This window comes from Anomaloglossus baeobatrachus, chromosome 6 (assembly GCF_048569485.1).
Source record: "Anomaloglossus baeobatrachus isolate aAnoBae1 chromosome 6, aAnoBae1.hap1, whole genome shotgun sequence".
Classification (NCBI taxonomy): Eukaryota; Metazoa; Chordata; class Amphibia; order Anura; family Aromobatidae; genus Anomaloglossus; species Anomaloglossus baeobatrachus.
In genome coordinates, this window is record NC_134358.1 from 13,896,911 (window position 1) to 13,923,943 (window position 27,033).

A 27,033-nucleotide genomic window follows, 5' to 3' on the forward strand; every position below is an offset into this window, starting at 1 on the left:
ATGGAGGACAAGACACAGCAGATGAGAGGATGAAATAGGGAGAAGTTACCAACTATACAAGATGGAGGACCAGACACAGCAGATGAGAGGATGAAAAAGGGAGAAGTTACCAAATATACAAGATGGAGGACAAGACACAGCAGATGAGAGGATGAAATAGGGAGAAGTCATCAAATATACAAGATGGAAGACAAGACACAGCAGATGAGAGGATGAAATAGGGAGAAGTCATCAAATATACAAGATGGAGGACAAGACACAGCAGATGAGAGGATGAAATAGGGAGAAGTTACCAACTATACAAGATGGAGGACCAGACACAGCAGATGAGAGGATGAAAAAGGGAGAAGTCACCAAATATACAAGATGGAGGACAAGACACAGCAGATGAGAGGATGAAATAGGGAGAAGTCACCAAATATACAAGATGGAGGACCAGACACAGCAGATGAGAGGATGAAATAGGGAGAAGTCACCAAATATACAAGATGGAGGACCAGACACAGCAGATGAGAGGATGAAATAGGGAGAAGTCACCAAATATACAAGATGGAGGACCAGACACAGCAGATGAGAGGATGAAATAGGGAGAAGTTACCAAATATACAAGATGGAGGACAAGACACAGCAGATGAGAGGATGAAATAGGGAGAAGTCACCAAATATACAAGATGGAGGACAAGGTACAGCAGATGAGAGGATGAAATAGGGAGAAGTTACCAAATATACAAGATGGAGGACAAGACACAGCAGATGAGAGGATGAAATAGGGAGAAGTCACCAAATATACAAGATGGAAGACCAGACACAGCAGATGAGAGGATGAAATAGGGAGAAGTCACCAAATATACAAGATGGAAGACAAGGTACAGCAGATGAGAGGATGAAATAGGGAGAAGTTACCAAATATACAAGATGGAAGACAAGGTACAGCAGATGAGAGGATGAAATAGGGAGAAGTTACCAAATATACAAGATGGAGGACAAGACACAGCAGATGAGAGGATGAAATAGGAAGAAGGTACCAAATATACAAGATGGAGGACAAGACAGCAGATGAGAGGATGAAATAGGGAGAAGTCACCAAATATACAAGATGGAGGACAAGACACAGCAGATGAGAGGATGAAATAGGGAGAAGTCACCAAATATACAAGATGGAGGACCAGACACAGCAGATGAGAGGATGAAATAGGGAGAAGTCATCAAATATACAAGATGGAGGACAAGACAGCAGATGAGAGGATGAAATAGGGAGAAGTCACCAAATATACAAGATGGAGGACAAGACAGCAGATGAGAGGATGAAATAGGGAGAAGTCACCAAATATACAAGATGGAGGACCAGACACAGCAGATGAGAGGATGAAATAGGGAGAAGTCATCAAATATACAAGATGGAGGACAAGACAGCAGATGAGAGGATGAAATAGGGAGAAGTCACCAAATATACAAGATGGAGGACAAGACACAGCAGATGAGAGGATGAAATAGGGAGAAGTCACCAAATATACAAGATGGAGGACAAGACACAGCAGATGAGAGGATGAAATAGGGAGAAGTCACCAAATATACAAGATGGAGGACAAGACACAGCAGATGAGAGGATGAAATAGGGAGAAGTCATCAAATATACAAGATGGAGGACAAGACACAGCAGATGAGAGGATGAAATAGGGAGAAGTCACCAAATATACAAGATGGAAGACCAGACACAGCAGATGAGAGGATGAAATAGGGAGAAGTTACCAAATATACAAGATGGAGGACAAGACACAGCAGATGAGAGGATGAAATAGGAAGAAGGTACCAAATATACAAGATGGAGGACAAGACACAGCAGATGAGAGGATGAAATAGGGAGAAGTCACCAAATATACAAGATGGAGGACAAGACACAGCAGATGAGAGGATGAAATAGGGAGAAGTCACCAAATATACAAGATGGAGGACAAGACACAGCAGATGAGAGGATGAAATAGGGAGAAGTTACCAAATATACAAGATGGAGGACCAGACACAGCAGATGAGAGGATGAAATAGGGAGAAGTCACCAAATATACAAGATGGAGGACAAGACAGCAGATGAGAGGATGAAATAGGGAGAAGTTACCAAATATACAAGATGGAGGACAAGACACAGCAGATGAGAGGATGAAATAGGGAGAAGTCACCAAATATACAAGATGGAGGACCAGACACAGCAGATGAGAGGATGAAATAGGGAGAAGTTACCAAATATACAAGATGGAGGACCAGACACAGCAGATGAGAGGATGAAATAGGGCGAAGGTACCAAATATACAAGATGGAGGACAAGACACAGCAGATGAGAGGATGAAATAGGGAGAAGTCACCAAATATACAAGATGGAGGACCAGACACAGCAGATGAGAGGATGAAATAGGGAGAAGTTACCAAATATACAAGATGGAGGACCAGACACAGCAGATGAGAGGATGAAATAGGGCGAAGGTACCAAATATACAAGATGGAGGACCAGACACAGCAGACAAGAGGATGAAATAGGAAGAAGGTACCAAATATACAAGATGGAGGACAAGACAGCAGATGAGAGGATGAAATAGGGAGAAGTCACCAAATATACAAGATGGAGGACCAGACACAGCAGATGAGAGGATGAAATAGGGAGAAGTCACCAAATATACAAGATGGAGGACCAGACACAGCAGATGAGAGGATGAAATAGGGAGAAGTTACCAAATATACAAGATGGAGGACAAGACACAGCAGATGAGAGGATGAAATAGGGAGAAGTTACCAAATATACAAGATGGAGGACCAGACACAGCAGATGAGAGGATGAAATAGGGAGAAGTCACCAAATATACAAGATGGAGGACCAGACACAGCAGATGAGAGGATGAAATAGGGAGAAGTTACCAAATATACAAGATGGAGGACAAGACACAGCAGATGAGAGGACAACACAGGGGAAAGCCACCAAATGTATAACTTTTGAAGATTATGACACCATGTGAGCTGTGGCACTATTACTTGGGCAAGGTCTGCCACCATCACAAGCCGATGCTGCGATGTCGCACGCGATAGTCCCCACCCCCGTCGCAGGTACGATATCTTGTGATAGCTGGCGTAGCGAAAATTATCGCTACGCCAGCTTCACATGCACTCACCTGCCCTGCAACAGTCGCTCTGGCTGGCGACATGCCTCCTTCCTAAGGGGGCGGGTCGTGCGGCGTCATAGCGACGTCACACGGCTGGCGGCCAATAGCGGCGGAGATGAGCGGGACGTAAACATCCCGCCCACCTCCTTCCTTCCGTATAGCCGCCGGCGGCAGGTTAGGAGATGTTCCTCGCTCCTGCACACACAGCGATGTGTGCTGCCGCAGGAACGAGGAACAGCATCGTACCTGTCGCGGCAGCGTAATTATGAAAAAGTCGGAGCTTGCACCGATGATACGATTAACGAGCGCAAAAGCGTCGTTATCGTATCATCTAGGATTTACACACAACGATGTCGAAAGTGACGCCGGATGTTCGTCACTTTCGATTTGACCCCACCGACATCACACGTGCGATGTTGCAACGTGCAAAGCCGCCCTTAGACGAATTTACCTGTGTTCGCCGATGGTATCCGAACACCATTTAATTCAATTAGAGGCAAAAATAAAAGGCCTAGACAACACCTGGGGTTGGAAGAAGGGGGGGGGGGGGAATGAAAAGCTGCCAAAACAGCTCAAAAATGTTTTACATTGCAGTCAAACAGTTGTGGCACAGCCATTAGCTTCCTAGACTATAAGCATGATAAATACTTAGGTGGATGAGTGACAGGCGTAGGCCTAGTGGGCTGAGAGCCTTCATACCTCATGCAACTGCTCATACTGCTTTTCTGCTCAGCCACACTCCGGTGGCTGCAATATTAGCACCATAGAAGGTTATTGCCAGAGACACATAAGAATAGTAAGATGTGGATGAGTGAAAGGTGGCTGAATGCCGGCTGTGCTCTGAGCCCCCTGCCACTACAGACAACACAAACCAACTTAAGAGTCTCCACATTTCCAAAAATTAGGGGCACACACCACTAAACTGGCATAAATTGCCCCAGAGTGCAATAGTACAGTATGGATGCATGGGACGGGGCCAGGATCAAGGCCTGGCCCAGCATTTCTAGCTTAAACATTGATCAGTAGCAGATGGATGAGTGACAGGTGTAGGCCTGGCGCTCCGAGACCCCTGCCACTACAGGCAGCATATAACTATAACAAGGACACCCGAATAAGAGTCTTCATTTATAATAAATAAAAAAAATTGGCTCGTCGTGACTCAGGAGGAAGCAAACGGAGAAGGAATAGGAGGAATCTTAGATGCTTCATACATAAAGGCCAAATTATAAAAGTAACAGCAGTGGACACACTGGTTTGATTGTTGCACCACCAAGGCACTTCTATAGCGGGCTTTACACACTGCGATACCGGTCCCAATATCGCTAATGTGGGTACCCGCCCCCATCTGTTGCGCGACATGGTCAAATCGCTGCCCGTGCCGCACAACATCGCCCAGACCCGTCACACATACTTACCTGCCCGGCGACGTCGCTGTGACCGGCGAACCGCCTCCTTTCTAAGGGGGCGGTCCGTGCGGCGTCACAGCGACGTCACTGAGCGGCCACCCAATAGCAGCGGAGGGGCGGAGCTGAGCGGGACGTAACATCCCGCCCACCTCCTTCCTTCCGCATAGCGGCCGGGAGGCAGGTAAGGAGAGCTTCCTCGTTCCTGCGGCGTCACACGGAGCGATGTGTGCTGCTGCAGGAACGAGGAACAACCTCGTTACTGCTGCAGTAACGATTTTTGAGAATGGACCCCCGTGTCACTGATGAGCGATTTTGCACGTTTTTGCAACGATGCAAAATCGCTCATCGGTGTCACACGCAACGGCATCGCTAATGCGGCCGGATGTGCGTCACCAATTCCGTGACCCCAACGAGTTCGCATTAGCGATGTCGTAGCGTGTAAAGCCCCCTTATGTAATATCAGCAGCAGTAGCAACCACAGAAGCCACGAGAAAGGTGCCACAGAAGATCAATGCATCTAAATGAAAACTACACCATCGCCTAGTCTGCACAGTCTGGGAAAGGGGTGGAAAAGTCATTGGAGATCCATGACTTGTTCATAGTGATGAACGTTAGGCGGTCTACACTTTCAGGGCACAGCTGGATGCGCTTATCCGTCAAGACACTACAAGCAGCGCTGGTGACACGTTCTGACAACGTTGGCTGCCGGGCAGGCCAAAACCTCCAATGCGTGAAGACCAAAAAGCAAAAGGGTCCAATATCTCCCTTGTGGCATCCATATTGAGCGCTAGGTCCTTCTGCACCGTCCTCTCCAGTCGTTCACTATGTGTCAGACTTCTCTGTTCTGCTGGTGCATGCGATGGTGGAATAAATGTGCCACAAATCTCAGAAATTGCTTCTGCCACTTAAACTGCTGCTGCTGTTTCTGCGATAACGTTCTCGGGGTTGGAAGTGCAGAACTGCCATGCACGCGGTGCGTCTCACGGCTGTCTTGAAGAAAACCACTCTTAAGATGGTCTACAAGCTTGTTTCTCCAGCATCCGCACCTCCCTTTACTCTTGCACCGTGGACGTAACAGAGTGACAACCCAGTAGTCCGCACCATTTCTAATCCTAACAATACGGGCATCACGTTGCAGATGAGCACCATCTTGCTGCACTATGCGTCAGGGACTTCTGTGAGGTCCAAGTGCATGGCGTGTTGGTGGCAGGATAATGCCGCATCCTCTTCCTCTGGGACCCCGGCCTCCTCCCGCAGACTGTTCAAAATGCGCTCCAGCATGTAGATGACCGGAATAGTGATGCGGATGACGGCATTGTCAGCGCTAACCATCTTAGCCCTTATCTCCCCCCCTGGATTATTGCAACCTCCTGCTCTGTGGCCTCCCTTCTAACACTCTTGCACCCCTACAATCTATTCTAAACTATGCTGCCCGGCTAATCCACCTCTCCCCCCGCTACCCCCTGATCTCTCCTCTCTGCCAATCCCTTCACTGGCTTCCCATCGCCCAACGACTGCAGTTCAAAACCCTAACCTTGACCTACAAAGCCATCCACAACCTGTCTCCTCCCTACATCTGTGGCCTAGTCTCCCGGTACCTACCTGCACACAACCTCAGATCCTCACAAGATCTCCTTCTCTACTCCCCTCTCATCTCCTCTTCCCACCATCGCATCCAAGATTTCTCCCGTGCCTCCCCCATACTCTGGAATGCTCTGCCACAACACAGACTCTCGCCTACCTTGACAAGCTTCAAAAGGAACCTGAAGACCCACCTCTTCTGACAAGCCTACAACCTGCCGTAACCCTCAGTCTGATACAACGCCGCACAATCAGCTCTACCCTCACCTACTGTATCCTCACCCATCCCTTGTAGACTGTGAGGCCTCACGGGCAGGGTCCTCTCTCCTCCTCACGGGCAGGGTCCTCTCTCCTCCCCTCTCCTGCTCACGGGCAGGGTCATCTCTCCTCCTCTCTCCTCCTCACGGGCAGGGTCCTCTCTCCTCCTCTCTCCTCCTCACGGGCAGCGTCCTCTCTCCTCCTCACGGGCAGGGTCCTCTCTCCTCCTCACGGGCAGGGTCCTCTCTCCTCCTCACGGGCAGGGTCCTCTCTCCTCCTCACGGGCAGGGTCCTCTCTCCTCCCCTCTCCTGCTCACGGGCAGGGTCCTCCTCTCGGGCAGGGTCCTCTCTCCTCCTCACGGGCAGGGTCCTCTCTCCTCCTCACGGGCAGGGTCCTCTCTCCTCCTCACGGGCAGGGTCCTCTCTCCTCCTCACGGGCAGGGTCCTCTCTCCTCCTCACGGGCAGGGTCCTCTCTCCTCCTCACGGGCAGGGTCCTCTCTCCTCCTCTCTCTCCTCCTCACGGGCAGGGTCCTCTCTCCTCCTCACGGGCAGGGTCCTCTCTCCTCCTCTCTCCTCCTCACGGGCAGGGTCCTCTCTCCTCCTCACGGGCAGGGTCCTCTCTCCTCCTCTCTCCTCCTCACGGGCAGGGTCCTCTCTCCTCCTCACGGGCAGGGTCCTCTCTCCTCCTCACGGGCAGGGTCCTCTCTCCTCCTCACGGGCAGGGTCCTCTCTCCTCCTCCTCTCCTCCTCACGGGCAGGGTCCTCTCTCCTCCTCACGGGCAGGGTCCTCTCTCCTCCTCACGGGCAGGGTCCTCTCTCCTTCTTTACCTGTCTGTGTCTTGTATGGTTTATGAATATTGTACTTGTCCCTATTATGTACACCCCTTTCACATGTAAAGCGCCATGGAATTGATGGCGCTATGATAATAATAATAATAATAATAATAATAATAATAATAATAATAAATATTATTATTAATAATAACCTTAGTAGCCATTTTGAAACTCTGCAGAAGGGTGCAGAGGTCCTTCATCTGTATCCACTCTGCAATCCTGATTTGCCCCATGACTGGACTGCGTTGTCTCAGACTATGCGTCATGACTTGCACCACATCTCGTCACTGCAATGTGTGCAGAGTGGAATTCCACCGTGTCGACACATCAAATATCCACCGGTTACCCGGCATGCTGAAAGACCTCGGTAGCGATGCAAGTTGATGAGCCGCGAGGTGTGAACAGTGAAAGTGAGCGCACAGCGACCGTGCCTTCTGCAGCGCCACATCCAGGCCGGGATAGTGGTCTACAAATTGCTATACAACCAGGCTGAGGACGTGCGCCATGCAAGGCCCGTGAGTGGGGTTACCTCGGTATAGTACCGCCACCAGTTATTGGACACGGCCTTCCCTGGCTCCAGGTTCAGAGGAGACCGCCATCGATCAAACTCGGCCCGGATAGCGGTCCACAACTCTGCGACTGCGTTCTCCAATGCTTTCTCATTGCAATGAGCCCTGGCCGAACTGTACGGAGGTGGGGGGTGGGGGCGGCGTATGCGGCAGAGCAGTGAGGGACGCCAGGCCAAGGAACAATCCAAAGGGCTTTATTAAAACCACAAAGATAAAGCACCAAACAAATATAGATCCTTAAAGTCTGCAAGGAGTCCACAACAAAACAAAAGATCCAGGGGCACCGCCTGCTATTCCGATGCCAGGGAAAATAGGGCAATGGTCCTTATATGAGTTCCTTGAGTCCAACAGGGGGAACAACAAAACACAATCCCACGTGGCCACTGATCTCCAGTCTGTAACAGTCCATACACAGGCCCTAGGATCCAGCCTCAGCTATAGATCCTAGTCCTTCTCCAGCCGAGATCCAACTAACCTAACATGAGTCTCATTGTTCTTCGCTCTTGGGATCAGCCCCTTAGGTGGACCCAACTCCCCCTAGACATCTGATACATGAATGGACCGTAGACTCCTGGCTCTGTTCTGTTTACCAAGTTGTGGTTGGAGAAGTGCCATGATGAGAGGAACAAACAATCCCCCAGCAGAAGCAGCACAAAGGAGGACAGACACTTACACCATGAGCACAGGCGGGGGAGGGACACGCTGTTACGGGGGGGGGGGGGGGGGGGAATTTGCTCTGCACTGTTGTAACGCCTGTTACATTAACCCCTTCATCCCCAGGGGATTTTCCTTTTTTTTCCCTCCCCCTCATCCAGGAAAGAATTAAGAAAAGAAGGGAATTTTGTATACTTACCGTAAATTCCTTTTCTTCTAGCTCCAATTGGGAGGCCCAGACAATTGGGTGTATAGCTACTGCCTCCGGAGGCCACACAAAGTATTACACTCAAAAGTGTAAGGCCCCTCCCCTTCTGGCTATACACCCCCAGTGGGATCACTGGCTCACCAGTTTAGTGCAAAAGCAAGAAGGAGGAAAGCCAATAACTGGTTTAAAGACCAATTCAATCCAAAGAAACATCGGAGAACTGCAACCATTCACATGAACAACATGTGTACCGAAAAACACCCTAAGAAAACAGGGCGGGCGCTGGGTCTCCCAATTGGAGCTAGAAGAAAAGGAATTTACGGTAAGTATACAAAATTCCCTTCTTCTTTGTCGCTCCATTGGGAGACCCAGACAATTGGGATGTCCAAAAGCAGTCCCTGGGTGGGTAAAAGAATACCTCGTGGTAGGGCTGTCAAACAGCCCTTTCGTACAGGTGGGCAACCGCCGCCTGAAGGACTTGTCTACCTAGGCTGGCGTCTGCCGAAGCGTAGGTATGCACCTGATAATGCTTGGTAAAAGTGTGCAGACTCGACCAGGTAGGTGCCTGGCACACCTGCTGAGCCGTATCCTGGTGCCGTAATGCCCAGGACTCACCCACGGCTCTGGTAGAATGGGCATTCAGCCCTGAGGGAACCGGGAGCCTAGCAGAACGGTAGGTTTCAAGAATTGGTTCCTTGATCCACAGAGTCAGGGTGGATTTGGAAGCTTGCGACCCCTTACGCTGACCAGCGACAAGGACAAAGAGTGCATCCGGGCGGCACAGGAGCGCCGTGCGGGAATGTAGATCCTGAGTGCTCTCGCCAGATCCAACAGATGCAAATCCTTTTCAAATTGATGGACTGGATGAGGACACAAAGAAGGCAAGGTGATATCTTGATTGAGATGAAAGTGGGATACCACCTTAGGGAGAAAGTCCGGAATCGGACGCCGAACCCCCTTGTCCTGGTGAAGACCAGGAATGGAGATTTGCATGACAGCGCTGCTAGCTCGGACACTCTCTGAAGAGACGTGACCGCTACTAGAAAAGCCACTTTCTGTGAAATACGGAAAGGGAAACAACTTTCAAAAGCTCGAAAGGCGGCTTCAAGAGAGTCATTAGAACCTTGTTCAGACTCCAGAGCTCTAATGGCCGCTTGTACGGAGTGATGAGAAGACAAACTCCCTGCAGGAACGTGCATACCTGCGGAAGTCGGCTAGGCGTTTCTGAAAAAATACAGATAGCGCTGAGACTTGTCCTTTAAGGGAGCTGAGCGACCAACTATTTTCCAACCAAGATTGTAGGAAGGAAGGAAAAATAGGCGATGCAAATGGCCAGGGAGAACTCCTTGAGCAGAGCACCAAGAGAAGAATATCTTCCACGATCTGTGGTAGATCTTGGCGGACGTTGGCGTCTTGTCCTGCGTCATGGTGACAACCACTCCTGAGATAATCCTGAAGACGCTAGGATCCAGGACTCAATGGCTACACCGTCATGTTCAGGGCCGCAGAGTTCAGATGGAAAAAAGGGCCCTTGAAACAGCAAGTCTGGTCGGTCTGGTAGTGGCCACGGTTGGCCTACCGTGAGGTACCACAGATCCGGGAACCCCGACCTCCTCGGCCAATCTGAGACCAATGTTGAACTGAGGCGTCCGCCGCCAGAGCTCGATGATCGTGAGACTGTGCTATGAAGCCGGAATAAAGTTGTTGTGCCGTGACGCCATTATGTCGACGTCCGGCATCCCGCAGCGGCGACAGATCTCCTGAAACCCGTCCGGGTGAAGAAACCAGTCCCCTGCGTCCATACCCTGGCGACTGAGGAAGTCTGCTTCCTAGTTTACCACGCCTGGGATGTGAACTGCGGATATGGTGGATGCCGTGTCTTCTACCCACGTTAGAATCCGCCGGACTTCCTGGAAGGCTTGCCGGCTGCGTGTTCTTCCGTGGTGGTTGATGTATGCCACCGCTGTGGAGATATCCGACTGAATTCGGATGTGCTTGCTTTTCAGCCACTGCTGGAAGGCTTGTAGGACAAGATACACTGCTCTGATTTCCAGAACATTGAGCTGAAGGGTGGACTCTTGCTGAATCCACGTACCTTGAGCCCTGTGGCGGAGAAAAAACTGCTCCCCACTCTGATAGACTCGTGCCTGTCGTAACTACCGCCCAGGATGGGGGTAGGAAGGACCTTTTTTCTGACCATGAGGTGGGAAGAAGCCACCACCGTAGAGATTCTTTGGCCGCCTGAGAAGGGGAGACGTCTCTGTCGATGGGCGTCGACTTCCCGTCTCATTGGCGGGGAATGTCCCATTGTAGTGGACGCAGATGAAACTGCGCGAAAGGGACTGCCGCCATTGCTACCATCTTACGTGGGAAGTGCATGAGGCGTCTCAATGTGTGCGACTGATCCTAAGGAGAGATTGCAGCCTTGTCTGTAGTGAACGCTGTTTGTCTAGCGGAAGCTTCACTATCGCTGAGAGAGTATGAAACTCCATGCCTAGATATGTTAGTGATTGGCCCGGGGTCGGATCTGACTTTGAAAAGTTGATGATCCACCCGAAACTCTGGAGAGTCTCCAGCGCAACGTTCGGCTGTGTTGGCATGTTCCTTATGAGGGTGCCTTGACAAGTAGATCTCCCAAACACGGGATCACAGAGTGACCTTGAGATTGCAGGACTGGTACTACTGCTGGCATGACCTTAGCGAAGACCCGTGGGGCTATCGCCAGCCAGAAGGCAGGGTTACGAACTGAAGGTGTTCGCGTCTTATAACAAAGCGTAGAAACGCTGGAGCTCTGGATCAATCGGCACGTGGGGATAAGCATCCTTGACGTCTATCGATGTTAGGAAATTTCCTTGAAACATTGAGGCGATGACGGAGCGGGGGATTACATCCGGAACCGCCTGGTGTTCACGAGCTGGTTGAGCCGTGTTAGATCCAGAACGGGACGGAAATACTCGTCCTTTCTTGGCATCGCAAATAATTCGGAGTAAAAACCGTGACCTTGTTCCTGAAGAGGAACGGGGGTCACCACTCGTTGTGCCTTTAGAGTGCCCACCGCCTGCAGAAGAGCGTCGGCTCGGTCGGGAGGTGGAGAAGTTCTGAAGAATTGAGTTGGAGGACGAGAACTGAACTCTATCCTGTACCCGTGAGACAGAATGTCTCTCACCCAACGGTCTTTGACCTGTGACAGCGAAATATCGCCAAGGCGGGAGAGCCTGCTACCGACCGAGAATGCGGAGAGAGGAGGCCGCAAGTCATGAGGAAGCCTCTTGGAAGTGGGTTTTCAGGCTGTCTTTTTTGGGCGTGACTGAGCCCGCCAAGAAACTGAGCTCCTCTGATCCTTTTGAGTCCTCTTTGGACGAGGAGAAATGGGACCTGCCCGAGCCTTGAAAAAACCGAAAACCCCGACTGTCCCTTGGTATGTTGGGGTTTGTTTTGTCTGGGCTGAGGTAAGGAAGAATCCTTACTCTTGAACTGTTTAATGATTACATCTCACGCACACTAAACAGTCGGTCAGCAGAACAAGGCAAACTGGTTAAGCCCTTTTTTGGAAGCAGAATCTGCCTTCCATTCAGTTAACACCCAGGCCCTGCGTAAAACCACGGAGTGAGCGGACGCCACTGCCGTACGGGTCGTAGAGTCCAGGACAGCATTAATCGCCTAAGACGCAAATGCAGACATTTGAGCGGTTAAGGATGACACTTGCGGAACAGATGTACGTGTGACCGTGTCCATCTGTGTAAGACAAGCTGAAGTAGCTTGGGGTGCCTCTACGGCTGCGAATGCTGGAGCTAACAGCGCGCCGATAGCCTCATAGATGGATTTCGACCAGAGATCCCTCTGTCAGTCAGTTAGATCTTAAGCAGCTATCTCCGCCACATCACACAGAGAGTCCGCTTGCTGGGACCCTGACTAGTGTGATGAAGTCGATGGCCGCTCATAGTGAGCCTCTCAGACTATCTGGGACTGTCGTCCGTGTCAGAGCCGTCACTCTGGGAAGCACATGACCCCTCGGAGCTCATTGTTCCCACTGAGGGGGACCATGGATAATGTGAACAGTGGCCATGGATTTGAGAGACTTGTCTGGACTGCAAGGCTTCTAGTATCATAGCCATAGTCTCAGAAAAACTGTCAGTAAATACTGCAGGCACCGTCCCCATGTCCTGGACGGTTAGCAGAGACTCCGTAGTATACAATGGGGGTCTCTGTACACTGCCGGCCATATAGCCGTACATGCTGTACCGGCTGCATAGAAAACATGTGCTTCTGCACCTCTGTTTTACACAGACAATATGCTGTTATGTCCTCCGCACAATCAAGGAGGGTATATACAAAAATGCAGCTAAACAGTGCAATGCATAGTGAATAAGCATATATGTATATGTGCACTTCGGCACTAGTGGAGTCAGCCCCACAGGTGCTGCTTAACGCCTGGTCACAGCAGTTGTGTGACTATCCGAATCCCTGCCAGGGATTCCTAAACTTGTCTCTTCTGTCGCTACAGAAAACACTGACAAGAATGGCTGCCGGCGTCCTGTGCAGAGGAGGAAGCCGTGGGCGTGCCTGAGAAAGTGCGGGAATCCGGCTTCACAGCGTACACAGTGAGAGGGGTGGAGTATGCAAAGCATACTCCAGCTCTCAGCGCTGCCGGATTCACCGTGCATCCAGTGAGAGGGGTGGAGTATGCAAAGCATACTCCAGCTCTCAGCGCTGCCGGTTTCACAGTGCACACAGTGAGAGGGGTGGAGTATGCAAAGCATACTCCAGCTCTCAGCGCTGCCGTGCTGTGCAGCGTTACGCCCCTACCCTGACTGGCAGGTCTGTGGGCGGAAACGAAGTGAGACTAGGCCGCGCAAGCCGGGGACTCGAGTGATAAGCGCGGCCGGCATATAAGCCTTGGTCGGCGCGGAAGTCCCCGGCGCACCACAAGTCCCAGCCGCGCCCGAAATAAAAATGGCAACGGCGGTTAGCGCGGTAGTCCCCTAATACACTAACACACCCAGCAAGCTGTAGTGTGCGATGGCACTAGTGCGGGCAGCGCCGCCGTCCCTGGCGCACTAACACACCCAGCAATGCTGCCGTGTGTCCGTGCGCGGTCCCCACAGGGACACAGAGTACCTTAACGTAGCAGGGCCATGTCCCTGAGGATACTCCGCTCCATGTCCAGCAGATTCCCAGGAGCTGTGGATGGAGCACGGCCTCAGTGCCTGGAGACCGGTAAGATCCCACTTCACCCAGAGCCCTGAGGGGGATGGGGAAGGAAAGCAGCATGTGGGCTCCAGCCTCCGTACCCGCAATGGGTACCTCAACCTTAACAAACACCCGACAAGAGTGGGGTGAGAAGGGAGCATGCTGGGGGCCCTAGTATGGGCCCTCTTTTCTTCCATCCGACATGGTCAGCAGCTACTGCTGACTAAACAGTGGAGCTATGCGTGGATGTCTGACCTCCTTCGCACAAAGCACAAAACTGGTGAGCCAGTGATCCCACTGGGGGTGTATAGCCAGAAGGGGAGGGGCCTTACACTTTTTAGTGTAATACTTTGTGTGGCCTCCGGAGGCAGTAGCTATACACCCAATTGTCTGGGTCTCCCAATGGAGCGACAAAGAAATAAAAATTATATATATAATATATATATATATTTATTACCATCAATATTGCCATAGGAGGGCTTGTTTTATGCAGGCTGACTTGTCCTTTTGAATGACGCCATTCATTTTACCATAAAGTGTACTATAGAAAACGGGAAAAAAAATTCCAAATGTGGAAAAATGGTGTAAAAAAGAAGTGAAAATACACAATGTTCACTATAAGGTAAACCTGATGTGTCGCTGTGATGCCTCAGGTCGGTGCGAGTTTGTAGATATCAAACATGTATACTTTTACTTTTATATAAGGGGTGAAATAAAAATTCAGAAATTTGTCCAAAAAAAAAAAAAAAAAAAAATAAAAAAAAAAATTGCGCTTTTCTCAATAAATTTCTTGAGTCTGAAAGATTAGTGCACTTGCGGTCAAAAAAACGCACCAATAATGCACGGAAAACCGCATGCGTTTTTGGTGCGTTTTTTCCGCAGGTTGGTCCCTGCGGGTTTTTGTTTTTTTTTAAACATTATCTATGGCATAAAACTGCAGAAAAGAAGAAGTGACTTCACACATTTTTCTCAAGAAACTCTGTTCTTGAGGAAAAAAAAAAAAAAAAACGCAGTGTGCGCACAGCTATTACTTTTTTTTTTTCCATACGTTTTGCTGGGGAATGTCTGCAGAAAGGTTACAACCATTTTCTCATGAAATTTCTGCTGCAAAAACGCAAAAAAACGCGAGTAAAAACGTAATTTGTGAACAAGGCCTAAGGCGATCAAAACTTCGCATCTACCCAAAAATGGTGGAATTAAAAAAACGTCAGCTCAAGACTCAAAAAAAATTAACCACTGAGCCCCGGATCCCGAAAAATGAGAACGCTGCGAGTCTCTGAACATGGCGACAAAAATCCTTTTTCTAGTGTGAACCGAGCCTAAGTGTATTTTCATGCAATGTTGCAGCGACTAAAAAAATCGTTAATTTTGGCGTTTGGAATTTTTTTTCTCGCTACATCGTGTACCACTAAGATTAATTGATTTATATTTTGATCGATCGGGCGTATCAGAACAGGGTGATACCAAATGTGTGGGGGGTTTTTTTGTTTATGTTTAATGGGGTAAATGAGGGCGATTTAAACGATTTTTTTCATGTTGTAAAAAAAAAAAAAAAAAAGAATTTTTTTTTTTTTTAAATTTTTATTGATTTTACTAGTCCCCTTAGGAGGACGTGTGACTGCGCTGTCTGATCGCTTCTGCTAATCAGAGTGATGCTTCATCATTATCAGCATCACTCTGATCGTGAGAAATGCTGCGCTCTGCCGGCTTTCACAGAAAGGGACTCATAACAGCATCAGGGGTCATCATCTGACCCCGCACTGTCAGGGTAACACTGGTGCCCGGTGATCGCGTCATGGGGCCGCCGATGGTGGAGGGGAACAACGTATCCCTACCGCGGTCCTTTAAAATCGCAGAGTCTGACAGTGCGATCTAAAAGACAGGCACACATGTCTGCTGATCAGATCAGCAGACATGTGCGGGGATTACCTCGGACTGGCCGCCAGCGCTCGCAGTAACTGGAGAAACACAACCAATGACTTAATAGTAAGTCATTGATCATGAATGGGTTAAAAGAGAAGTTGAGGGCACAGGTGGAGGCCCTAAAGTAGGTGGAGGAAGCGGTAGATCTAGGAGGTTTTTCCCACAAGCCTTGGGGAGTTCAACACTTGGGAAGCAGCCCCTTCCCCGCCTGTCCTCGCAGCCTCCAGTCACCCAGTCGGAGAGATGACGCCCCTGACTGTGCTTGCTCGTCCAGGTGTCAGTGGTGAAATGCCCCCGGGAGACAGTTTTTCAAGGAACGGGTAATGTATTCTGCAACATGATGGTGTACCGCAGGCACAGGCGACTGGGCAACTGGTACTGGGGGACTGCGACAGCCAGGAGGTTTCGGAAATAGTCTATCCACCAGGCAGAAAGTCAACATCTCCGTGGCCAACAGTTTCGATGTGGTGAAGTTCCAGCTCTTCGTTTTGCCATGTGTGGGAGGAAACGATCGTTTACGTGACCAGAACTGCGGGACCGAGGGCTGTCTGCTGTGCCGAGAGGGTGGAGTACGGTGTGCAGGAGAGAGCGGTGGACGGTGCGGGAGGTGCAGGCGGAGGTGTAATGGTGGATTGAGAAACACGTGGTGTGCTCGGCGTCTGAGATCGTTCTAAAGCACCAGGCACGGTCACGTCCGTAACTGCCGACGGTCCCTCACTCACCCCGACTGTAGCGGGTAAACAAGAGGAGGTTCTGCGGCCGGAGACCTATGTGAGAGAACACTGGGTGCGGTGACTGAGGAGGAAGAAGTAGCAGACGCGGATGATGGGGCGAACGGTGGCTGGGGAGGACCAATACGCAGCATTTTAGTGCAGTAAGATTCCCACAGTAATGCATGCTGGTAGCCCACGCGCCGGTTCCTGTGTGTAGTAGTCAAATCATTGGAATTTTTGCCTCTACTGAGTCGTTGTTTACAAACGTTGCAGAAAACGAAAAGTTAGGTCATCATTTGTGGTCTCAAAAAAAAAAAAAAAAAAAAGGCCCAGGCTAGGCAGCCCCGCCTGTGAGCTGCAGACCCGCAGCCGCTCCATTATTTGTAGGTGGGAAAACTTGCAAAATCAGCAGTGTATCAAATACTTATTTTCCTCAGTGTATGTGGTGTGTACTGCCTGCCCAGGCTGCCATGTGGCGGTACATTCCTGCATGGTCAGAGGAGGAGATGGCGCCGCTTACCTTCATATCTCAGCTGGATGTACAGCAGGGAATAGATGCAGTCCAGCGTGTGCTGCCGGATGGAAGCCAGAGAGTCCGAGCAGCGAGGGGACAACCGGCCCACCAGGAGCCCCAGGTTATGGAATGTCACCACGCACTGCGGGACAAGGAGGCAGAGGTGGTCAGTACCAGGAGACTACAACCCCCAACATGTACAAGCCGTTACCAGAGCAGCAGTTGACCAGTCATGGGCAGAGCAGTGAGGAGCAGAGGGGCAGCGTGTGGTGTGGGGGAGAAACGGGCGGGGGGGATACAGGGAGAGGCTAAAGGCATCATCTCCTGAAATACTCCCACTATATAACTCTGCCACTCCTCTGCTGAAATACTCTGTGCCGCTGGGGAGCTGTGGTGTCACCGGGACCTCCTGCACTGGAGGGGACCCCTGACCATGTGATGTGGCCGACCTCACATTGACATTGAGCTTGTGCAGGTAGAAGTCCAGGAGGGCGCTGCTGATCTCCAGGGCTCGCTCCCGCTCGTGCTCCTTACTGGATCTGATCCAGGGGTTGAGGATCTACCGAAACAAAACACAATGAGACGTCCTGAACCCCAATAATGGCCCCCTGGAGGAGGAGACACCCCGTGTGACCACCCACCTGGAACATATCCTCCAGCCCCTGTGGGGTGATGTTCCAGAAGAGGAGACCTCGGAGCAGCTCCGACAGAGCGTCCATCGTGTCCTGGTAGAGCACCTGGAGAGAGAGCGGCCCGAAGTGAGGAGGCCCATCGTGTACACCCACCCACCAACAACAGGTACGCTCACCATCTGCCACATACTCGAGACAAGTCGCCCCTGCCCCGCCCCGCCCTCCGGCCACGTCGCCCCTGCCCCGCCCCGCCCTCCGGCCACGTCGCCCCTGCCCCGCCCCGCCCTCCGGCCACGTCGCCCCTGCCCCGCCCCGCCCTCCGGCCACGTCGCCCCTGCCCCGCCCCGCCCTCCGGCCACGTCGCCCCTGCCCCGCCCCGCCCTCCGGCCACGTCGCCCCTGCCCCGCCCCCGCCCTCCGGCCACGTCGCCCCTGACCCGCCCCGCCCTCCGGCCACGTCGCCCCTGACCCGCCCCGCCCTCCGGCCACGTCGCCCCTGACCCGCCCCGCCCTCCGGCCACGTCGCCCCTGACCCGCCCCGCCCTCCGGCCACGTCGCCCCTGACCCGCCCCGCCCTCCGGCCACGTCGCCCCTGACCCGCCCCGCCCTCCGGCCACGTCGCCCCGCCCTCCGGCCACGAAGCCCCTGACCCGCCCCGCCCTCCGGCCACGTCGCCCCGCCCTCCGGCCACGTCGCCCCTGACCCGCCCCGCCCTCCGGCCACGTCGCCCCTGACCCGCCCCGCCCTCCGGCCACGTCGCCCCGCCCTCCGGCCACGTCGCCCCTGACCCGCCCCGCCCTCCGGCCACGTCGCCCCTGACCCGCCCCGCCCTCGTCGCCCCTGACCCGCCCCGCCCTCCGGCCACGTCGCCCCTGACCCGCCCCGCTCTCTGGTCACGTTGCCCAAAACCCACCCTGCTCTCCGGTCACATCAGCCCTAAACCAGCCAGTCACAGATACGTGGACGCCTAACTCACTGTCTGCTGGGACTGCTGTCATCCCACACCCCTCCCCCCTCGGAATACTAAATTGTCCGCCTTGGCACTCCCCCTCTTAACAAAAACGTCCACGGTCCCCACTCGTTTCACGCAAGTCTCCGCCCTCCTCCTCGTTTCTCACAAGTGGCCACCCCCCCCTCGGTTCACACAAGCATTCAGCCCCTCCCCCTTACATGTCATTTGTTGGATTTAGTCATGTGCCTCCACATGGCTGTGTAGACTCCTCCCACATTGGGGCTCTTACCTCTTTGTGCAGTTCTCCCAGGCTCCCGCTAGACACGGGCGGCAGCGGGAAGACGCAGGACAGCGCCGTATTCATCAGCTCCGCCTTCTCCGCGTCGCTCAGAGGCGGCTCCAATTTACTAACCACAAACTAAGAAGCATAATCTAGGGAAATCATGGTGAGGAGCAGGCGGGTGGCACAGAGGAGGCGGGGAAGTCTGCACCGCTATACCGCCCCCTGATCAGGAGGGAAACCGTCAGCAAGCCTGTGCACACCCCTCCCCCACCTACAGACAGGAAGGCGGCACAGAGGATGCGGGGAAGTCTGCACCACTATACCGCCCCCTGATCAGGAGGGAAACCGTCAGCAAGACTGTGCACACCCCTCCCCCACCTACAGACAGGAAGGCGGCACAGAGGAGGCGGGAAAGTCTGCACCGCCCCCTGATCAGGAGGGAAACCGTCAGCAAGCCTGTGCACACCCCTCCCCCACCTACAGACAGGAAGGTAGCACAGAGGAGGCGGAGAAGCCTGCACCGCTATACCGCCCCCTGATCAGGAGGGAAACAGTCAGTAAGCCTGTGGGTACAAAAAAAATCCCCCAACAGCTGGATATTATAGAGGCTCCACCCCTCACAATGGTGGGAGTTCCGATCTGAGTTAGGATACACCAGGTAAGAGCAGGCGGCGAGGGCGCGGTGCCGCAGGGGAGACTTCAGGACGTCCACGGGCTCCAGCTTCAGGAACTCCTGGAGAAAAGCAGCACACGTGAAGGGGTGGGGATGGCACATGTGACGGGGGGGGGGGGGGGGCACACGTTGGGGGGCATGGGGAGAGAGCATATTGCACACGTGAGGTGGGGAAAGGGGGCCCACGTGGCAGACGGGAGAGGGGGCGCCATACCCTGGCCCAGGACGGGGCTCGCTCTCACCATCAGTTGGCTGATCAGCTCAGCTTTGCGGCTGAAGTGGAAGAACCCGGCCTGCGAGCTGCTGCAGATGGACATCCCCATCATGGAGATGCTGCGAATCAGGCTCAGCTTCAGGGTCAGGTCCTGAGGAGAAAAAAAGGAGACAGTCAGGAGGGAGCAATGTATCCCCCAGGAGGGGGCGCTCCATGTACCCAGATGTGAGGACTGATTCCACCAAATAGACCCTGCAGCCACTAATAACGGGATCATCATCATCATCATCATCAACATCATCATCATCATCATCAGGTGACACCAGAAAGTCTCCGCTCAGAGAACATCACTGCTGAAGAAACACACAGTCCTCACCTGGGAGAGATGTCACCGCAACCCGCAGATACGGACCGCATCCCCCGCCGTCCTCCATATACCCACCGCGTCCCCCGCCGTCCTCCATATACCCACCGCATCCCCTGCCGTCCTCCATATACCCACCGCATCCCCCGCCGTCCTCCATATACCCACCGCGTCCCCCATATACCCACCGCATCCCCCGCCGTCCTCCATATACCCACCGCATCCCCCGCCGTCCTCCATATACCCACCGCGTCCCCCGCCGTCCTCCATATACCCACCGCATCCCCAGCCGTCCTCCATATACCCACCGCGTCCCCCGCCGTCCTCCATAGACCCACCGCGTCCCCCGCCGTCCTCCATAGACCCACCGCGTCCCCCGCCGTCCTCCATAGACCCACCGCGTCCCCCGCCGTCCTCCATATACCCACCGCATCCCCCGCCGTCCTCCATATACCCACCGCATCCCCCGCCGTCCTCCATATACCCACCGCGTCCCCCATATACCCACCGCGTCCCCCGCCGTCCTCCATATACCCACCGCGTACCCCGCCGTCCTCCATATACCCACCGCGTACCCCGCCGTCCTCCATATACCCACCGCGTCCCTGGCTGTCTTCCGCATGCCGACCTGCACGCCCCCCCCTCGCCATCCTCCGCACGCCGACCTCCATATACCAACCGCGTCGCCTGCATCTGCATAGTGACCACAACCCCCAGCCATCTTCTACACCATGTTCCAAATTATTATGCACATGATATTGTTCTCTGCTTTTCCTCAATGCTCGGTGCAGACGACGTCCGTCTAATAACAGTCCTCACCCGTTAGAGGATACATGGAGTGTTATTGTAGAAACCTCCCGATGATACCAGTGTAATCCTCCTGTTCCACGTTATTAGGCACCGGAGAGTTTCTAAACATTTTATATGTTTTATAGAAGTGAAAATGCTGATTTGTGGAATTCGCAGCATTAGGAGGTCACATTCACCGAAATAAAAAGCGATTTACATCCAGAACCTCCAGACAGGCCACGTCACATGTCACACAGGAGCCCTTCTTTGACATTCACAATTCTCGCATCCATAGACCTTGTGAGTTTTTGGAGAGTTTCTGCTTGAATTTCTTTGCAGGATGTCAGAATCGCCTCCCAGAGCTACTGTTTTGATGTAAACTGCCTCCCACCCTCAGATCTTTTGCTTGATGACACTCCAGAGGTTCTCTATAGGGTTGAGGTCAGGGGAAGATGAGTTTCTCTCCTTTTATGCCCATAGCAGACAATGACACAGAGGTATTCTCTGCAGCATGAGATGGTGCATTGTCATCCATGAAGATGGTTTTGCTCCTGAAGGCACGCTTCTGCTTTTTGTACCATGGACAGAAGTTGTCAGTCAGAAACTCTATATACTTTGTAGAGGTCATTTTCGCACCTTCAGGAACCCTAAAGGGGCCTACCAGATGTCTCCCCATGATTCTGGCCCAAAACATGACTCCTCCACCTCCTTGCTGACCTCGCAGCCTTGTTGGGACATGGTGGCCATCCACTGCTCCATCCACTACTCCATCCATCTGGACCATCAAGGGTTGCTTGACACTCATCAGTAGGTCTGGGCCCACTGCAACCGTTTCTGCTTGTGAGCACTGGTTAGTGGTGGCCGGATGGTAGGTTTATACCCCACAGCAAGCTTTTGAAGGATCCTATACCTTGAGGTTCGAGGGAGTCCAGAGGCTCCAGCAGCTTCACATCTGTTTGCTGGTTTGTAAAGGCTTTTTAGCAGCAGCTCTCTTATTCCGATGGACTCGTCTGGCAGAAACCTTCCTCATTCTGCCTTTATCTGCACCAACACGTCTGTGCTGAGAATCAGCCACAAATCTCTTCACAGTGCGATGATCACGCGCACATTTTTCATGAAATATCTAATGTTTGCATCCCTTGTACAAGGCATTGCACTATTTTTTGCTTTTCGGCAGCAGAGAGGTCCTTTTTCTTTCCAATGTGACTTGAAAATTGTGGCTGCTTAATATTGTGGAGCCTCCAGGTTTCCTTTTATTGGGCCTCACCTGGAAACTAATGATCACAGGGATCTGAGACTGATTTCAGTGACCAAAGACCCCGAGACACAAACCAGCAATGGGCTTCATTATTAATGGCGAGGACACTCACAGCCGATCTGCATAATAATCTGGAACATTGTGTATATGACCACAACCCCCCTTCATCCTCTATATAGAGACCACAACCCCCGTCATCCTCTATATAGAGACCACAACCCCCCCCCCGTCATCTTCTATATAGAGACCACAACCCCCCCCGTCATCTTCTATATAGAGACCACAACCCCCCCCGTCATCTTCTATATAGAGACCACAACCCCCCGCCATCCTCTGTATAGAGACCACAACCCCCCGCCATCCTCTGTATAGAGACCACAACCCCCCGCCATCCTCTGTATAGAGACCACAACCCCCCGCCATCCTCTGTATAGAGACCACAACCCCCCGCCATCCTCTGTATAGAGACCACAACCCCCCGCCATCCTCTGTATAGAGACCACAACCCCCCGCCATCCTCTGTATAGAGACCACAACCCCCGTCATCCTCTGTATAGAGACCACAACCGCCGTCATCTTCTATATAGAGACCACAACCCCCCCGTCATCCTCTATATAGTGACCACAACCCCCCGCCATCCTCTGTATAGAGACCACAACCCCCCGCCATCCTCTGTATAGAGACCACAAACCCCCCGTCATCTTCTATATAGAGACCACAAACCCCCCGTCATCTTCTATATAGAGACCACAAACCCCCCCGTCATCTTCTATATAGAGACCACAACCCCCCCGTCATCTTCTATATAGAGACCACAACCCCTCCGTCATCCTCTATATAGAGACCACAACCCCCCCCCGTCATCCTCTATATAGAAACCACAACCCCCCCGCCATCCTCTATATAGAGACCACAACCCCCCCCGCCATCCTCTATATAGTTACCACAACCCCCTGCCATCTTCTATATAGAGACCACAACCCCCCCCCATCTTCTATATAGTGACCACAACCCCCCCCCGCCATCTTCTTTATAGACCACAACCCCCGCCGTCCTTATGAAGGGCGACTACTGTGAGAGTTTTGGGGCCTGTGATTGTGTGAGCGTCTGTAGAGGAATCACTGGGGGTCTGCAGGATAATGGGGGAGGGGGGGCCCCTCCCTCGATGTCTCGGGTGGGGGACCCCTGCATTACTTTGTGGAGTCGGTGGCCGCAGCTCTGTCTCCAGGATTACACAGTGTGACTATTGAACTTACAGACGCTGCCCCCCGGTGGTGACTCTGGAGACTGCAGCCCCCTGATCTCAGCCCCTAAATATAGAAGATGACGCGATGAAGTCACCGCCGGCCGCTCGTGTCACCAGCAGAAGCCAAAAGGAGACCGCCACTTACCCTGAAATGAACCGCTCCCCCCCGTCCGTGCCGCAATCTGGGCCACTAAAGAGCGCTGCCCCCCGAAATACAGGGACCGGGGTGTAATATTACATCACCCCCCCCTCACCCCAATATACAGGGCCCGGGTTGTAATATTATATCACCCCCCCGATATACAGGGACTGGGGAGTAATATTACATCACCCCCCCGATATACAGGGACCGTGGAGTAATATTACATCACCCCCCCCCCCCCCCCGATATACAGGGACCGGGGAGTAATATTACATCACCCCCCACCCCGATATACAGGGACCGGGGAGTGATATTACATCACACCCCCCCCCCCATATACAGGGACCGGGGAGTAATATTACATCACCCCCCCCCCCCCGATATACAGGGACCGGGGAGTAATATTACATCACCCCCCACCCCGATATACAGGGACCGGGGAGTGATATTACATCACACCCCCCCCCCCATATACAGGGACCGGGGAGTAATATTACATCACCCCCCCCCCCCCCCGATATACAGGGACCGGGTTGTAATATTACATCATGCCCCCCAGATATACAGGGAGTGGGGTGTGATATGGGGTGTATTTGCGCGGTGGTGCTCTCGTTATACATCACCTGTAGTCCCCGCAGTCTCGTCGTCCGCGGTCTCATTATGTCGCCCCCACCCAGTCGCCATGTTAGTTACACATTTTGCAGCATAAAAGCATTAGTGATGAAGATGAGTGCGAAGGTAAGAACACAATTTACTGCCACCATCCTCAGGCGGTGCTTTGGTTGGGGGGCGCCACCCAACCAACCAGAGCCCGGGCACCACCCAACCAACCAGAGCCCGGGCGCCCCCCCAACCAACCAGAGCCCAGACACTCCCCAACCAACCAACCAACCAACCAGAGCCCGGGCACCACCCAACCAACCAGAGCCCGGGCACCACCCAACCAACCAGAGCCCAGACACTCCCCAACCAACCAACCAGAGCCCGGGCACCACCCAACCAACCAGAGCCCGGGCACCACCCAACCAACCAGAGCCCGGGCACCACCCAACCAACCAGAGCCCGGGCGCCCCCCCAACCAAACAGAGCCCAGACACCCCCCAACCAGAGCCCGGGTGCCCCCCCAACCAACCAGAGCCCAGACACCCCCCAACCAACCAGAGCCCAGACACCCCCCAACCAACCAACCAGAGCCCGGGCGTCGCCACCCAACTAACCAACCAACCAGAGCCCGGGCATCGCTACCCAACCAACCAGAGCCCGGGCATCGCTACCCAACCAACCAGAGCCCGGGCATCGCTACCCAACCAACCAGAGCCCGGGCATCGCCACCCAACCAACCAGAGCCCGGGCATCGTCACCCAACCAACCAGAGCCCGGGCATCGCCAACCAACCAGAGCCCAGACACCCCCCAACCAACCAGAGCCCAGGCGTCGCCACCCAACCAACCAGAGCCCAGACACCCCCCAACCAACCAGAGCCCGGGCGTCAGCCAATAACAGCTTGGGCGCCACCCAACAATTCTTGAACCACTGATCCAACAATGGCTTACAAGTCTATAATACCCAGTCCTAGGCCCAAAGCTCATCACCAGTAACCCTGAGCCTACGCCTCTGCCACCAATATTCAAGGCTCTGCCTACTGGACACAATCTAGGCTCCGCCCAGGTTCGCGCCCACTCATAGAGGGCTATCTGTGCCCGGTCACACGGGCTTCTCTCCGGTCGGGGCTTGCAGTGGTGGCTGCACTGGCCCCCTGTACCCGCACTGGCCTCATCTCTGGGGGTCTGGGACCCTCTACCCGCACTGGCAGTCTGCAGGGCATGCAAGCAGCAGAGAGAGGAGAGGGCAGAAGCAGCAGCAGAAACACGTTACCTTGGGCTCTACCTTTATCCCCAGAACCTGAGGGGTAAATTGGGAGAACAGAAGGTTAGGGTCCGACTGTAGAACGCAGAAATACCTACCTGTGCCCACCACGGACAGCATCTAGGGGAGGCGGGGAGCAGGGGCGGGGGTCCGCAAGAGGAGACTGGCACTAACAGGATCAACGTGGCAGCTCTGAGCAGTGAGCACCAGAGGGGGCACAGGAGAGGGGCCACACGAGGCGGGAACACAGGTGAGGGGCCACACGAGGCGGGAACACAGGTGAGGGGCCACACGAGGCGGGAACACAGGTGAGGGGCCACACGAGGCGGGAACACAGGTGAGGGGCCACACGAGGCGGGAACACAGGTGAGGGGCCACACGAGGCGGGAACACAGGTGAGGGGCCACACGAGGCGGGAACACAGGTAAGGGGCCACACAAGAGGCAGGAACACAGGTAAGGGGCCACTCGAGGCGGGAACACAGGTAAGGGGCCACACGAGAGGCGGGAACACAGGTAAGGGGCCACACGAGAGGCGGGAACACAGGTAAGGGGCCACACGAGAGGCGGGAACACAGGTGAGGGGCCACACGAGAGGCGGGAACACAGGTGAGGGGCCACACGAGAGGCGGGAACACAGGTGAGGGGCCACACGAGAGGCGGGGCCACACGAGAGGCGGGAACACAGGTGAGGGGCCACACGAGAGGCGGGAACACAGGTGAGGGGCCACACGAGAGGCGGGAACACAGATGAGGGGGCACACGAGAGGCGGGAACACAGGTGAGGGGGCACACGAGAGGCGGGAACACAGGTGAGGGGGCACACAAGAGGCGGGAACACAGGTGAGGGGGCACACAAGAGGCGGGAACACAGGTGAGGGGCCACACGAGAGGCGGGAACACAGGTGAGGGGCCACACGAGAGGCGGGAACACAGGTGAGGGGCCACACGAGAGGCGGGAACACAGGTGAGGGGCCACACGAGAGGCGGGAACACAGGTGAGGGGGCACACGAGAGGCGGGAACACAGGTGAGGGGGCACACGAGAGGCGGGAACACAGGTGAGGGGGCACACGAGAGGCGGGAACACAGGTGAGGGGGCACACGAGAGGCGGGAACACAGGTGAGGGGGCACACGAGAGGCGGGAACACAGGTGAGGGGGCACACGAGAGGCGGGAACACAGGTGAGGGGGCACACGAGAGGCGGGAACACAGGTGAGGGGGCACACAAGAGGCGGGAACACAGGTGAGGGGGCACACGAGAGGCGGGAACACAGGTGAGGGGGCACACGAGAGGCGGGAACACAGGTGAGGGGGCACACGAGAGGCGGGAACACAGGTGAGGGGGCACACGAGAGGCGGGAACACAGGTGAGGGGGCACACGAGAGGCGGGAACACAGGTGAGGGGGCACACGAGAGGCGGGAACACAGGTGAGGGGGCACACGAGAGGCGGGAACACAGGTGAGGGGGCACACGAGAGGCGGGAACACAGGTGAGGGGGCACACAAGAGGCGGGAACACAGGTGAGGGGGCACACAAGAGGCGGGAACACAGGTGAGGGGGCACACAAGAGGCGGGAACACAGGTGAGGGGGCACACGAGAGGCGGGAACACAG

At 53.9% G+C, this 27,033-nt stretch overlaps 1 protein-coding gene across 2 annotated transcripts in view; it reads right to left on the reverse strand.

Annotated features, from left to right (window-relative positions):
• The window catches only part of MROH1 (maestro heat like repeat family member 1), a 103,249-nt gene that overhangs the window by 27,553 nt on the left and 48,663 nt on the right, over window positions 1-27,033 (reverse strand). The window contains exons 21-27 of one of the 2 annotated variants that reach the window (XM_075352779.1): window positions 25,426-25,452; window positions 19,779-19,901; window positions 19,517-19,596; window positions 18,870-18,987; window positions 17,639-17,734; window positions 17,452-17,556; window positions 17,004-17,139 (exon numbers count right to left, since the gene is read on the reverse strand). In XM_075352779.1, coding sequence (XP_075208894.1) covers window positions 17,004-17,139; window positions 17,452-17,556; window positions 17,639-17,734; window positions 18,870-18,987; window positions 19,517-19,596; window positions 19,779-19,901; window positions 25,426-25,452 — 685 coding nt within the window. The remainder of the gene's footprint in view (window positions 1-17,003; window positions 17,140-17,451; window positions 17,557-17,638; window positions 17,735-18,869; window positions 18,988-19,516; window positions 19,597-19,778; window positions 19,902-25,425; window positions 25,453-27,033) is intronic. The other variant, XM_075352781.1, reaches the window with a different exon arrangement.